The sequence below is a fragment of the Anolis sagrei genome, chromosome X (genome assembly GCF_037176765.1).
Source record: "Anolis sagrei isolate rAnoSag1 chromosome X, rAnoSag1.mat, whole genome shotgun sequence".
Lineage (NCBI taxonomy): Eukaryota > Metazoa > Chordata > Lepidosauria > Squamata > Dactyloidae > Anolis > Anolis sagrei.
In genome coordinates, this window is record NC_090034.1 from 6,944,362 (window position 1) to 6,956,917 (window position 12,556).

The 12,556-nt window shown below is 44.7% G+C and overlaps 1 protein-coding gene across 5 annotated transcripts in view; it reads right to left on the reverse strand.

Annotated features, from left to right (window-relative positions):
• The window catches only part of LOC132782172 (protein sidekick-1), a 986,469-nt gene that overhangs the window by 352,158 nt on the left and 621,755 nt on the right, over nucleotides 1-12,556 (reverse strand). For all 5 annotated transcript variants that reach the window (XM_067473286.1, XM_067473289.1, XM_067473288.1 and 2 more), the window contains exons 18-19: nucleotides 9,567-9,682; nucleotides 3,135-3,327 (exon numbers count right to left, since the gene is read on the reverse strand). In XM_067473286.1, coding sequence (XP_067329387.1) covers nucleotides 3,135-3,327; nucleotides 9,567-9,682 — 309 coding nt within the window. The remainder of the gene's footprint in view (nucleotides 1-3,134; nucleotides 3,328-9,566; nucleotides 9,683-12,556) is intronic.

Consider the following 12,556-nt stretch of genomic DNA (forward strand, 5'->3'; position numbering starts at 1 on the left):
AGCTCAGGTTGCATTGCAGCAGGTGGTCAGTGGTTTGTTCTTCTCCACACTCGCATGTTGTGGATTCCACTTTGTGGCCCCATTTCTTGAGGTTGGCTTTGCATCTCGTGGTGCCAGAGCACAGTCTGTTCAGCGCCTTCCAAGTCATCCCGTCTTCTGTGTGCCCAGGGGGGAGTCTCTCATTTGGTATCAGCCATTGATTGACATTCTGGGTTTGAGCCTGCCACTTTTGGACTCTCGGTTGCTGTGGTGCTCCAGCGAGTGTCTCTGTAGATCTTAAAAAACTATTTCTTGATTTAAGTCGTTGACGTACTGGCTGATGCCTAAACAAGGGATGAGCTGGAGATGTCTCTGCCTTGGTCCTTTCACTATTGGCTGCTACTTCCCGGTGGATGTCAGGTGGTGCAATACCGGCCAAGCAGTGTAATTTCTCCAGTGGTGTAGGGCGCAGACACCCCGTGAGAATGCGGCATGTCTCATTAAGAGCCACATCCACCGTTTTAGTGTGGTGAGATATTTTCCACACTGGGCATGCATACTCAGCAGCAGAGTAGCATAGCGCAAGGGCAGATGTTTTCACTGTGTCTGGTTGTGATCCTCAGGTTGTGCCAGTCAGCTTTCGTATGATATTGTTTCTAGCACCCACTTTTTGCTTGATGTTCAGGCAGTGCTTCTTGTAGGTTAGAGCACGGTCCAGAGTGACTCCCAGATATTTGGGTGTGCTGCAATGCTCCACTGGGATTCCTTCCCAGGTGATCCTCAGAGCTCAGGATGCTTGTCTGTTCTTAAGGTGAAAGGCACATGTCTGTGTTTTAGATGGATTAGGGATCAGTTGGTTTTCCCTGTAATAGGCAGTAAGAGCACCTAGAGCTTCAGAGAGCTTCTGTCCAACCATCTCAAAGCTCCCTGCTTGAGCAGTAATGGCACGATCATCAGCATAGATGAAGCTCTCTGTCCCTTCTGGCAGTGGCTGGCCATTTGTGTAGACGTTGAACATGGATGGAGTAAGATTGTTCAAGGAGTAAGGTGAGTTGGTCTCTTTCTCATTATAGATATTCAATCAGAAGATGTATAACCAATGGCTGGAGATGCTGACAGGAATAAGGTAGACTTCTTGCCTGTAATGCTCCCTCCAAGACTAGGATTCATTGAGAACGTATCTCGGTGTCACCTTAGATAGAACACTAACATATCAGAAACAATGCATGAACACCAAGCATGAAGTAGCTGCATGCAATAACATCCTGTGGTCACTTACTGGCAGTGCATGGGGTGCAGACCCAAAATTAGTAAGAACATCTTGTCTGACTCAACTGTCATGTATGCCTGCCCTGTTTGGCACAAGTCTGCCCAAGTGAAGCAAGTGAACATAGCATTGAATGAAACATGCAGAATAATCACAGGATGTCTTAAACCTACACCTGTTGATAAAGCTCTACAAGCTTGCTGGCACTGCCCCCCCCCCCCCCCACACACACACCCCAATGTGTGATGGGAAGTTGCTGCTAACTGTAAGCAAAAAAGGTTGAACACTGTGAAAGCCACCCACTGCATAGCTATCATTTATTTATTTATTTCAGGCACTTCTACCCCGCCCTTCTTGACCCTCAAGGGGGGATTCAGGGCGGCTTACAACCGGCACAATTCGATGCCAACAGTTCAACAGATAAAATACATAACAAAAATAACCACAAGTTAAAACATTCAATTAATATAATAACAACTAAAAGCCAATCTAGTGGCCAACATTCACCGAGTTCTAAAATCCGTAAGTCCATTCACCATTACGATAGTCCTTTCCAAATGCTGGTCGTCATTACCTTGTCAGTCTGCCAGATTACCCAAAGACCTGGTCCCATACCCATGTTTTCAGCTTCCTTCTGAAGGAGAGGAGGGATGTTGATGACCTAATTTCCCCAGGGAGTGAATTCCACAGGTGAGGGGCCACCACTGAGAAGGCCCTGTCCCTTGTCCCCACCAGCCTCACTTGTGATAGAGGCAGGGCCGAGAGCAGGGCCTCCCCAGAAGATCTTAAACTCCAAGGTGGGACATAGAAGGAGATACGTTTGGACAGGTACACCTCCCAGTAGACTCAAATCAAGGGAAAGCTTCATGAGAGCCTCCATTCCTCCTAATGTTCTCCCAGCATCAGCAAAAGCATCCCAGTGGGCAGCTAAATCACAATTGGATGGCCTCCCCAGAAGATCTTAAGCTCCAAAGTGGGATATAGAAGGAGATACATTAGGACAGGTACGCCTCCCAGTAGACTCAAATCAAGGGAAAGCTTCATGAGAGCCTCCACTCCTCCTAATGTTCTCCCAGCATCAGCAAGGGCATCCCAGTGGGCAACTAAACCAGGAAATCCCAACTGGATGGCCTCCCCAGAAGATCTTAAGCTCCAAAGTGGGACATAGAAGGAGATACATTTGGACAGGTACGCCTCCCAGTAGACTCAAATCAAGGGAAAGCTTCATGAGAGCCTCCACTCCTCCTAATGTTCTCCCAGCATCAGCAAGAGCATCCCAGTGGGCAACTAAACCAGGAAATCCCAACTGGATGGCCTCCCCAGAAGATCTTAAGCTCCAAGGTGGGACATAGAAGGAGATACGTTTGGACAGGTACGCCTCCCAGTAGACTCAAATCAAGGGAAGGCTTCATGAGAGCCTCCACTCCTCCTAATGTGCTCCCAGCATCAACAAGGGCATCCCAGTGCCGCTAAACCAGGAAATCCCAACTGGATGGCCCCCCACAAGGGTCTTCCTCCAGGGGCAAACCAAGAATGGGCAACTTGGAAATCCCTGAACAGACTCAGAAGTGGAGTGGGTAGATCAAAAGGCAACCTGGCAAAATGGCACTACCTAAAAGAATCCTCCACCTTGTGCGACTATGGAGCAGAACAGCCAACTCTGCATCTGTATGCTTGTCCACAATGTCCTGCCTCATGCACAGAGGAAGAATTGTTGGAGGCTACAGACAATGTGGTTTCTGTTGCCCGTTTTTTCATCCAAAGATATTTAGCTGCTTGCACTCCTTCTATTTTTATCAGTTTTATATGAATTTATGCAATGCTTTTGATACAAAATAAGTAAATAAATAGAGAATGTGTATACAGACATGGGCAATTCCATACTTACTGTCTTCATGAGTACTGAGAAGCTGTGGTGGACTTCGTGGCCCATCTCCTGGGGTGGTGAAGCAGAGGATTGATGTGTAATAACTAGTAAATTTCTTCAGGTTGGATATATAGCCACTGTGAACCCCATGAAAATCTGGAGTGATAGTGACGGTAGTTACAGTTTCTGGTGCATCAACGGGCCAGGCCAGGAGCTAGAAAGGCAACAGGAGAGAAAAGAGCTGATTTTTAAAAAGAAAGCACTTTAGAGACCGTTCCCATTTACAACCCGGCCACATAGACCTGCCAGGACATTTTAAGCTCAATTACAAAAGTCCAAATATAACCAAAACAGAATTGTCACCAATATGGTTATATATACAGATTTAACCTTGTTGTTGTGCTGGCTGAAAGGGCTTGCTTATTAGTTCCAGCTACAGGCAGGGAATTTTAAAAAGCAGGTCTCGAAAGTGGTGCGGGGATTTCTCTTTTTTTGAACAATCTGTGGCTAACATAGTGCTTAAAGCGAGATTTGGCAATTTACATAACTGTGACATATTCCCATAACTGCAACCGAGGAGGGCTTTGCTTACAGGGGAATGAATAAACAGAGATCAGGAGAAGAAGAGCCCACATTAGCCCCACAAATTCAGGACGGCATCACAGAACAGAAGGGATGGCAAGCAGGCATTGCACCACCAATCTCTAAGGGAACTTGGGGAAGGCAGAGAGAGGGCTGTTTCAAAAGATGACAACGGAGGTGGCACCTTCCTCGTCATTATCCCCAAGCTCCCTGCCCATCTCACCTTCTTGACCTGGCACCTGGCAAAAATGGAGCTTTCAACTGTTCCAAGTAGCCTGTTGTCCCGTTAACACTGTCCTGTCACCAGTGCTGAAGTCAGACAGTCGCCTAATTGGGCTTTATTCATATCCCTGTCATGTTGTGATTTGCCTCAGGTAGCACAAGGTCTTGGGCTGACCTTATCCGGAGGAAAGCGATGCCAAGTTCCTTCAAACCACGCTTCCCTGAAAGCTGGATTTGACGTACTTGGCATGTCCTTTGCTACTTGAGCTGATGTCAAATGGCAAGAAGAGTGAGCTACGTTGTTGAAGGGTCCATTAGAATTTGCTGGCCTGATTGCTTTTCGCAGCACAAGGCTAGCTGAAGAGCCAACTGGGATCCCTTCAGTGCGGTTAACCACTGTTAATTGGTGCTAACTGACCCTAAGAGTCAGCCCAGAAACCTTAAAGGAGAAGAGGAATGCTTTGTTGTTCCAAAACATGAACAAAGAAGGGACATTACACTCGTTTTCATCAAGGCCACATCAACCTCATGGTTGCCTTCAAACAGCACCAGGATTGTGGCGCAGCTGGCTGAGTGTCAGCTGCATTAAGATCACTCTGACCAAAAACGTCATGAGTTCGAAGCCAGCCCGGGTTGGATGGGTTTCCAACCAATTGTGTGTAGCCTATTGTCGACCTTTGCAACCCAAAAGACAGTTGCATCTGTCAAGTAGGAAAATAAGGTACCACCTTAAAGTGTGGGGAGGCTAAATTAACTGATTTATGAGGCCATAAAGAAGACTCCAGCAAAGCATTCCAGCGGGAAGCATGCGGGGATTGCGCAAGTTCTTCATCAGCGTCGCAGATGGATGATGAAAGTGACAGCTCCCTTGGCGGCCAGAAAAAGTTAAATAGCCTCTGTGTATGTCTGTATATGTTTGTATGTCAAAAATTGGCATCGAATGTTTGCCATATATGTGTACACTGTAATCTGCCCTGAATCCCCTGTGGGGTGAGAAGGGTGGAATATAAAAGCTGTAGATAAATAAACAAATAAATAATAAAATTTGATTTAAAAATGTGATCCCTCACAGCCTTGATGTTATGCTTTCAAGAGCTCAAGCCCATAAATTGGGAAAATAGTGAGGACCATGAAACCTGAATCATGCACCTGCCCAAGCCTTACTTTCTTTAAAAAGGTAATCATTTCTCTGTATTGTCGAAGGCTTTCATGGCTTGAATCACTAAGTTCTTGTGGGTTTTTTCGGGCTATAGGGCCATTTTCTAGAGGCATTTCTCCTGACATTTCGCCTGCATCTATGGCAAGCATCCTCAGAGGTAGTGAGGTCTGTTGGAATTAGGACAATGGGTTTATATATCTGTGGAATGGCTGGGGTGGGGCAAAGAGCTCTTCTCTGCTGGAGCTAGGTGTGAATGTTTCAACCGACCACCTTCATTAGCATTTGATTGCCTGGCTGAGCCTGGGAAAATCTTTGCAAAAGGGTTCACCTTTGTACCACAGGCTCAGCCAGGCCTTCAAGTGCTAATGAAAGTGGTCAGTTGAAACCACTTGATTGCCTGGCTGAGCCTGGGAAAATCTTTGCAAAAGGGTTCACCTTTTTACCACAGGCTCAGCCAGGCCTTCAAGTGCTAATGAAAGTGGTCAGTTGAAACATTCACACCTAGCTCCAGCAGAGAAGAGCTCTTTGCCCCACCCCAGCCATTCCACAGATATATAAAGCCATTGTCCTAATTCCAACAGACCTCACTACCTCTGAGGATGCTTGCCATAGATGCAGGCGAAACGTCAGGAGAGAATGCCTCTAGACCATGGCCATATAGCCCGAAAAAAACCCACAAGAACCTAATCATTTCTCTACTTCTGGATAGAAAATCTTCAGGAGTAAGCATCTGAAATTCATATATTTCAACCCAGTGTGCCCAAGCTCCAGGCAACCAGAATTGGCTTCTTTGCAGCGCAAGAGAAAGCTGACTTTTCCCATACACACACCAACACACACATACACACACACCCCTTGTTCCCTCTCACAGAACTGTCACATTGTACTTCAAAGACTCGCTGGAATTCAAGTGAATTTCAAAATAGAAGAAACAATCCCATAATGGCACCCAGAGAGTCTTGCTTCTGTTTTCTAAATTATATCAATGAAACACAATGGAAACGTCCAAATGTCAACAACTGTTTCCTCGCTTCCCAAGAGCTTCATGCCGAACGGTTCTATAAAAAGCAGCCGACTGCACTTGCCACAGAAAAATATGTCACGGGTGGAATGCGCTCGGCAAGCAGGAACACAAAATCTTGATTACTGGTAATTTATAAATCATTATACAAAATTATGTGGTACAAGAAGATGTGACAGAAATGTCTTCCTTGCCCTATCTATATTACAGGGTTTTTTTGGGAGGAGGAATCTGTAAGGGAAATATGAACTGCACAGCTGTTTCGGTCTAAAAGAATTAGAGAAAAGTGAAGGAAAAATGTTGACAGTTACAGGCGAGGGTATCACTATCTCTTGACAAGTGTGAATCAACCCGTGAAATACTTTAGATATTTTTTTTTCTGAGGGAAGTGCAGTTTAAACAACAAATGGGTACAAAAACAACTCAAGAAACTAACCTAATGGAAACGTGAGATTTGAACTTATTTTTAAAGGCAGCAAAACCCATGATTTAACACACTGGTTTTCAGCCTTTATTCAGGTGGACTTCACTTGGTATTGCTGGGCCATTTTGGATGCTATGCAACGGAGCTGCTATCGGAGGCCTTTGTCAGATCTACTGTAACTTGGTTGCTTCACTACTGTTCTGTCGCGCGCTGATCCTGTAAAGAATTGTCTTTAAAACAGGACGCGCAAACTTTGCCCAGTGGGAAGCCAGGGGGCCCAAAGAGAAGTTCTCAGAGGTTTTCACCACAAATAGTCTTTAGATGGCTTCAGAAGTGCAACAAAGTCTTTTATTAATGAACAATCAAACAGAAACTTCTCTTGTCTTCAGTAAAGTTAAGCAAATGATTCCAAGCTTTTAGGCAACTGGTGAATTCCTAATCTTGCCCACGAAGGACAGGCAACTGTCTCCAATAACTTATTCTTTAAAGGAAAATCCCCTTTTTAACTTCTCCCAGGCTGACTGTAATCTAACCCTTACTGATGTGGGCTCCGCTACCGGGTCGAACTGCGTCTCGAATGCCGAGTGGACCTACCAGCAAGGCAGTAGATGTTCTCCAGCTGGAGTTCTTTAGTTTTTAGGGCTGTTTTCCTGGAAATTCTTTCCCTTCTGTTTCTGTTGGAATTTCTGTAACCCGGGAAATTCTTAAAGGTTGAAGCTTTTGTACAGGAGAAGTTTACACACATCCTGTACATTGGCTAACCTTGCTGAGACTAACTAAAAAATGGCTCCCTTCCCTTCCCAATTGCCCTGAGCAAGGGGCGGGACCAAAACTTAATGATGATGGACAGGCGGCTTGCCCTATGACTGCAACCAAAAGAAGCCACCTATCTGCAGAGTCCCTGAAACTTATGACTGCAAACAAACATTCAATGCAAAGCAAACAAATTTGGAGTTCCTGGTACAGCTGTACCAGAATAACGGCTCTATGAAATGTCACAATTATTTTCAATCTATTGCAGGAGACCCAATTTTGAAAGATCTCTTCTCCATATCTGGGTATGAGGTACAGTGGAGTCTCACTCATCCAACATAAACAGGCCAGCAGAATGTTGGATAAGCGAAAATGTTGGATAATAAGGGATGAAGGAAAAGCCTATTAAACATCAAATTAAGTTATGATTTTACAAATTAAGCACCAAAAAATCATGTTTTGCAACAAATCAACAGAAAAAGCAATTCAATACATGGTAATGTTATGTAGTAATTACTGTGTTTACTAATTTAGCACCAAAACATCACAATGACCAAAAGGTCATGAGTTCGAAGCCAGCCCGGGTTGGAGTGGGTTTCCAACCAATTGTGTGTAGCCTGTTGTCGACCTTTGCAACCCGAAAGACAGTTGCATCTGTCAAGTAGGAAAATTAGGTACCACCTTAAAAGTGTGGGAAGGCTAAATTAACTGATTTATGAGGCCATAAAGAAGACTTCAGCAAAGCATTCCAGTGGGGAAGCATGCGGGGAATGCGGAAGTGCTTCATCAACATCGCAGATGGACGATGAAAGCGACAGCTCCCCTGGCGGCCAGAAAAAAAAAGTTAAATAGCCTCTGTGTATGTCTGTATATATTTGTATGTCAAAGATTGGCATTGAATGTTTGCCATATACGTGTACACTGTAATCCGCCCTGAGTCCCCTGCGGGGTGAGAAGGGCGGAATATAACAGCTGTAAATAAATAAATAAATTTGTGCAGGACTCAACTGAGCCTTCCAGAAGAGACTGAAAGGGCCTTCTCTCTCATCGCCTGCTCCACATGCACCACTGTAATTCTGATAACAATGGAATGCAAATCCTAGCCTCAATTACAGAGTCGTATTAATGGTGGAGGTCTAGGGGCTGGAGGAGGGCTTCCAAGCCCATTCAGAAAATAATGCAGAATCATAGAATCATAGAATCAAAGAGTTGGAAGAGACCTCATGGGCCATCCTGTCCAACCCCATTCTGCCAAGAAGCAGGAATATTGCATTCAAATCACCCTTGTCAGATGGCCATCCAGCCTCTGTTTAAAAGCTTCCAAATAAGGAGCCTCCACCACACTCCGGGGCAGGGAGTTCCACTGCTGAACGGCTCTCACAGTCAGGAAGTTCTTCCTCATGTTCAGATGGAATCTCCTCTCCTGTGGTTTGAAGCCATTGTTCCGTGTCCTATTCTCCAAGGAAGCAGAAAACAAGCTTGCTCCCTCCTTCCTGTGGCTTCCTCATGTTCAGTTGGAATCTCATTTCTTCCTCCACCAAACGTAGTTTGAAGCCATTGTTCCGCGTCCTAGTCTCCAAGGGAGCAGAAAACAAGCTTGCTCCCTCCTCCCTGTGGCTTCCTCTCACATATTTATACATGGCTATCATATCTCCTCTCAGCCTTCTCTTCTTCAGGCTAAACATGCTCAGCTCCTTAAGCTGCTCCTCATAGGGCTTGTTCTCAGACCCTTGATCATTTTAGTCGCCCTCCTCTGGACACGTTCCAGCTTAGAGTCAATATCTCTCTTCAATTGTGGTGCCCAGAATTGGACACAATATTCCAGGTGTGGTGTAACCAAAGCGGAATAGAGGGGTAGCATTACTTCCCTAGATCTAGACACTATGCTCCTATTGATGCAGGCCAAAATCCCATTGGCTTTTTTCGCCGCCACATCACATTGTTGGCTCATGTTTAACTTGTTGTCCACGAGGACTCCAAGATCTTTTTCACACGTACTGCTCTCGAGCCAGGCACTGCCCCCCATTTTGTATCTTTGCATTTTGTTTTTCCTGCCAAAGTGGAGTATCTTGCATTTGTCACTGTTGAACTTCATTTTGTTAGTTTTGGCCCATCTCTCTAATCTGTCAAGATTGTTTTGAATTCTGCTCCTGTCCTCTGGAGGAGAAGTGGGTCATCATTTCCCTGCATAGCAGGGGGTTAGACTAGATGGCCCATGCAGTCCCTCCCAACTCTATGATTCTACAAGGGAGCTCTAACATGGCAAATGACTGAGAAAGCATGCATCCAAACCTTGTATCCCTGATTGATCCCATTGATGAATTGCTGGGGAGGTGGGTTCCACAAGAAGTGGATGGTGGTGGAGTTGATGGCTTCTGCTTGGACGTTCTGCGGCGGCGCGGTCGGCACTGCACGAGGCGTCCAGGAAGGAGACAAAGTAGAATTGATTGCAGGCAGGCAGGATGAAATGGAAGAAAAGAGAAGTGAAAAAGAAGAAACATTTATCTGCCATTCACAATTCAAAGGAAATAACAGTGGTGTGGAAAAAAGACCCGTGATTTATGTTTCTGATACTCAGCAGTGACTTAAAAAGAAACATAATGGGCTTATTCCTCTTTTTTTCGGTTGGCGATGCCTTCAACGGGCAGGAGAGGGGATGAAATAGGTTTTGTGGCTTATTTTTCTACAGCTGAACTTTCCCCAAAGACCTAAGATAGAAGCGCAGATGACGAAAGGCAAAGACATCCCTCTGTAATGGGAATCTGCAGCTTCACAAAGAGAAACTCGCAGCAGCTCAAAACCTCACTCAGTGACCAAAAACCTTATTATATGAATGCTTGTGTGTTGTAACAAGCAGAGGTAGCTTGGTTGGTCTTAAGAAATATTCTGAAGGCCATATTAGCCTAATACCTTTGCACTAAATGCCAACTAAAAGGGCACCACAAAAGCACACATTTTGAGATGACCTGATCTCTTGATCAGGCAAGATGTGACAAAAGAGTTGGAATAAGACATGGAAAAATAGTCTGTGAAACAGAAGAGCTAAAGATATTTGAATTAGGTTGTTGTAGGTTTTTTCGGGCTATATGGCCATGTTTTAGAGGCATTCTCTCCTGATGTTTCGCCTGCATCTATGGCAAGCATCCTCAGAGGTAGTGAGGTCTGTTGGAACTGGGAAAAAGGGTTTATATATCTGTGGAATGACCAGGGTGGGAGAAAGGACTTTTGTCTGCTGGAGCTAGGTGTGAATGTTTCAACTGAGCACCTTGATTAGCATTTGATTGCCTGGCAGTGCCTCTAAAATTAGAACAGCACAACAACAGAGAGGAAACAAACAAGGACATCTAATCACCTCTCAACAAAAGATTGCTCCAGGCACTGCCAGGCAATCAAATTCTAATCAAGGTGGTCAGTTGAAACATTCACACCTAGCTCCAGCAGACAAAAGTCCTTTGTCCCACCCTGGTCATTCCACATATATAAACCCTTTTTCCTAGTTCCAACAGACCTCACTATTTATTTATTTCACGCATTTCTACCCCACCCTTCTCAATCCCCGACGGGGGACTCAGGGCGGCTTACAAAAGGCACAATTCGATGCCAGCATAAACATAACAATGGATAAAACATGTAAACAGCAATTATAACAATTAAAAACAGTCAGTATACATCAAAATCAATAAAAACAATCTAATGCTCAGCGTTCGCCATCTCAGAGTCTGTAAATTCATTCCACATTGTTCAAGTACTATCGATTCTGGTCGTCATTGTCCTTATCTAACCGCCAGATTGCCCGAAAATCTGGTCCCACAATCATGTTTTTACTTTCCTTGTGAAAGAGAGGAGGGATGTCGATGACCTAATTTACCCGGGGAGTGAATTCCACAGGTGAGGGGCCACCTCCGAGAAGGCCCTGCTCATCATCCCCACCAATCTCACCTGTGATAGAGGTGGGGTTGAGAGCAGGGCCTCCCCAGAAGATCTCAAACTCTGAGGTGGGACATAGAGGGAGATGCGTTTGGATAGGTACGCTGGGCTGGAGCCGTATAGGGTTTTGTAGGTCAAGACCAGCACTACCTCTGAGGATGCTTGCCATAGATGCAGGCGAAACGTCAGGAGAAATGCCTCTAGAACATGGTCATATAGCCCGAAAAAACCTACAACAACCCAGTGATTCCGGCCATGAAAGCCTTCGACAATATATTTGAATTAGGTTCTGATTTCTGAGTTGTTCCCAGGACTTCCCAGGAGAGGAAGAAGGATCGTTCCCTTTGGAAAATATACAATTGATCTCCATTATATTAATGCACATTGTTCTATGTGCTGCAAAATTGCTATTATAATTAATACAGGACTTCAGTTGTGCACTAAAAGTGGCATTAACGGAAGCTGAAAAGGCAGTAAGCTTTAAACAACTAGAATCCCCAAATCAACTATTTATCTCTGCATAAATAAATAATAACAACAACACAAAGATTAAGCATTCTCTATAATGTACAACATCTCTGCCATGCAAATGAATGACTCACAAAAGCAGGCTTAGATGGATAGGACAATGCCTCTAAATAAAGAAAATAATATGCTGACTTAAACCGAACCATTTACTTGAGTGGCTGGCTGGCCCTCCTGCCGTCCCTGGGAAAAAACATTTTAAATCCCATCCCTCTTAAAAAAATAAAGTATATTGACAACAAACTTGAGTATTAATTTTCGATGATGGGTCAGATGTAGTCTAACCTGCATGTGAAAGAAGAAAATTGGAGATAATCTCTCTCCCATAATTGTTAAAGATTTCCCAAGTAGATAACATCTTCCCCATGGGTCATCTACATGGTTGCAATGAGAATGAGCTATGTGTGTACACGACTACAATAACAGAAGCCATTTATCACCTTAATTCCACAACTTGAAACTGGTCCCTGCAGTCACGCGGGGTATGATTAATCGCAGGACCTTCAGGGACCGGGAGACTATCTGGTGCTACTCACATACCTAGCAAGTAGTTCATCATTCCCAGAATGCCCTTAGAAATATTGCCTGTTGACATCATAATGTTCTTATGATTTTCAAGAAGCCCTTCCTGAAACCTCCCTCCCACTTTTCAGGCTCTTGTCCTGTCACTGAGACATTGTCAGAATGGTGTCACGCCCTAAAACAGAGGTCACAGTTCCATCTAGATGCTACTCATCCTCTGCACCCAAAGAAACAGCGTTGGTCCAATTCTTTGGTCCACAGAACTACTTGCAAGTGCCCTTCTGTTGCCACAACACGCTCAAGGTTAG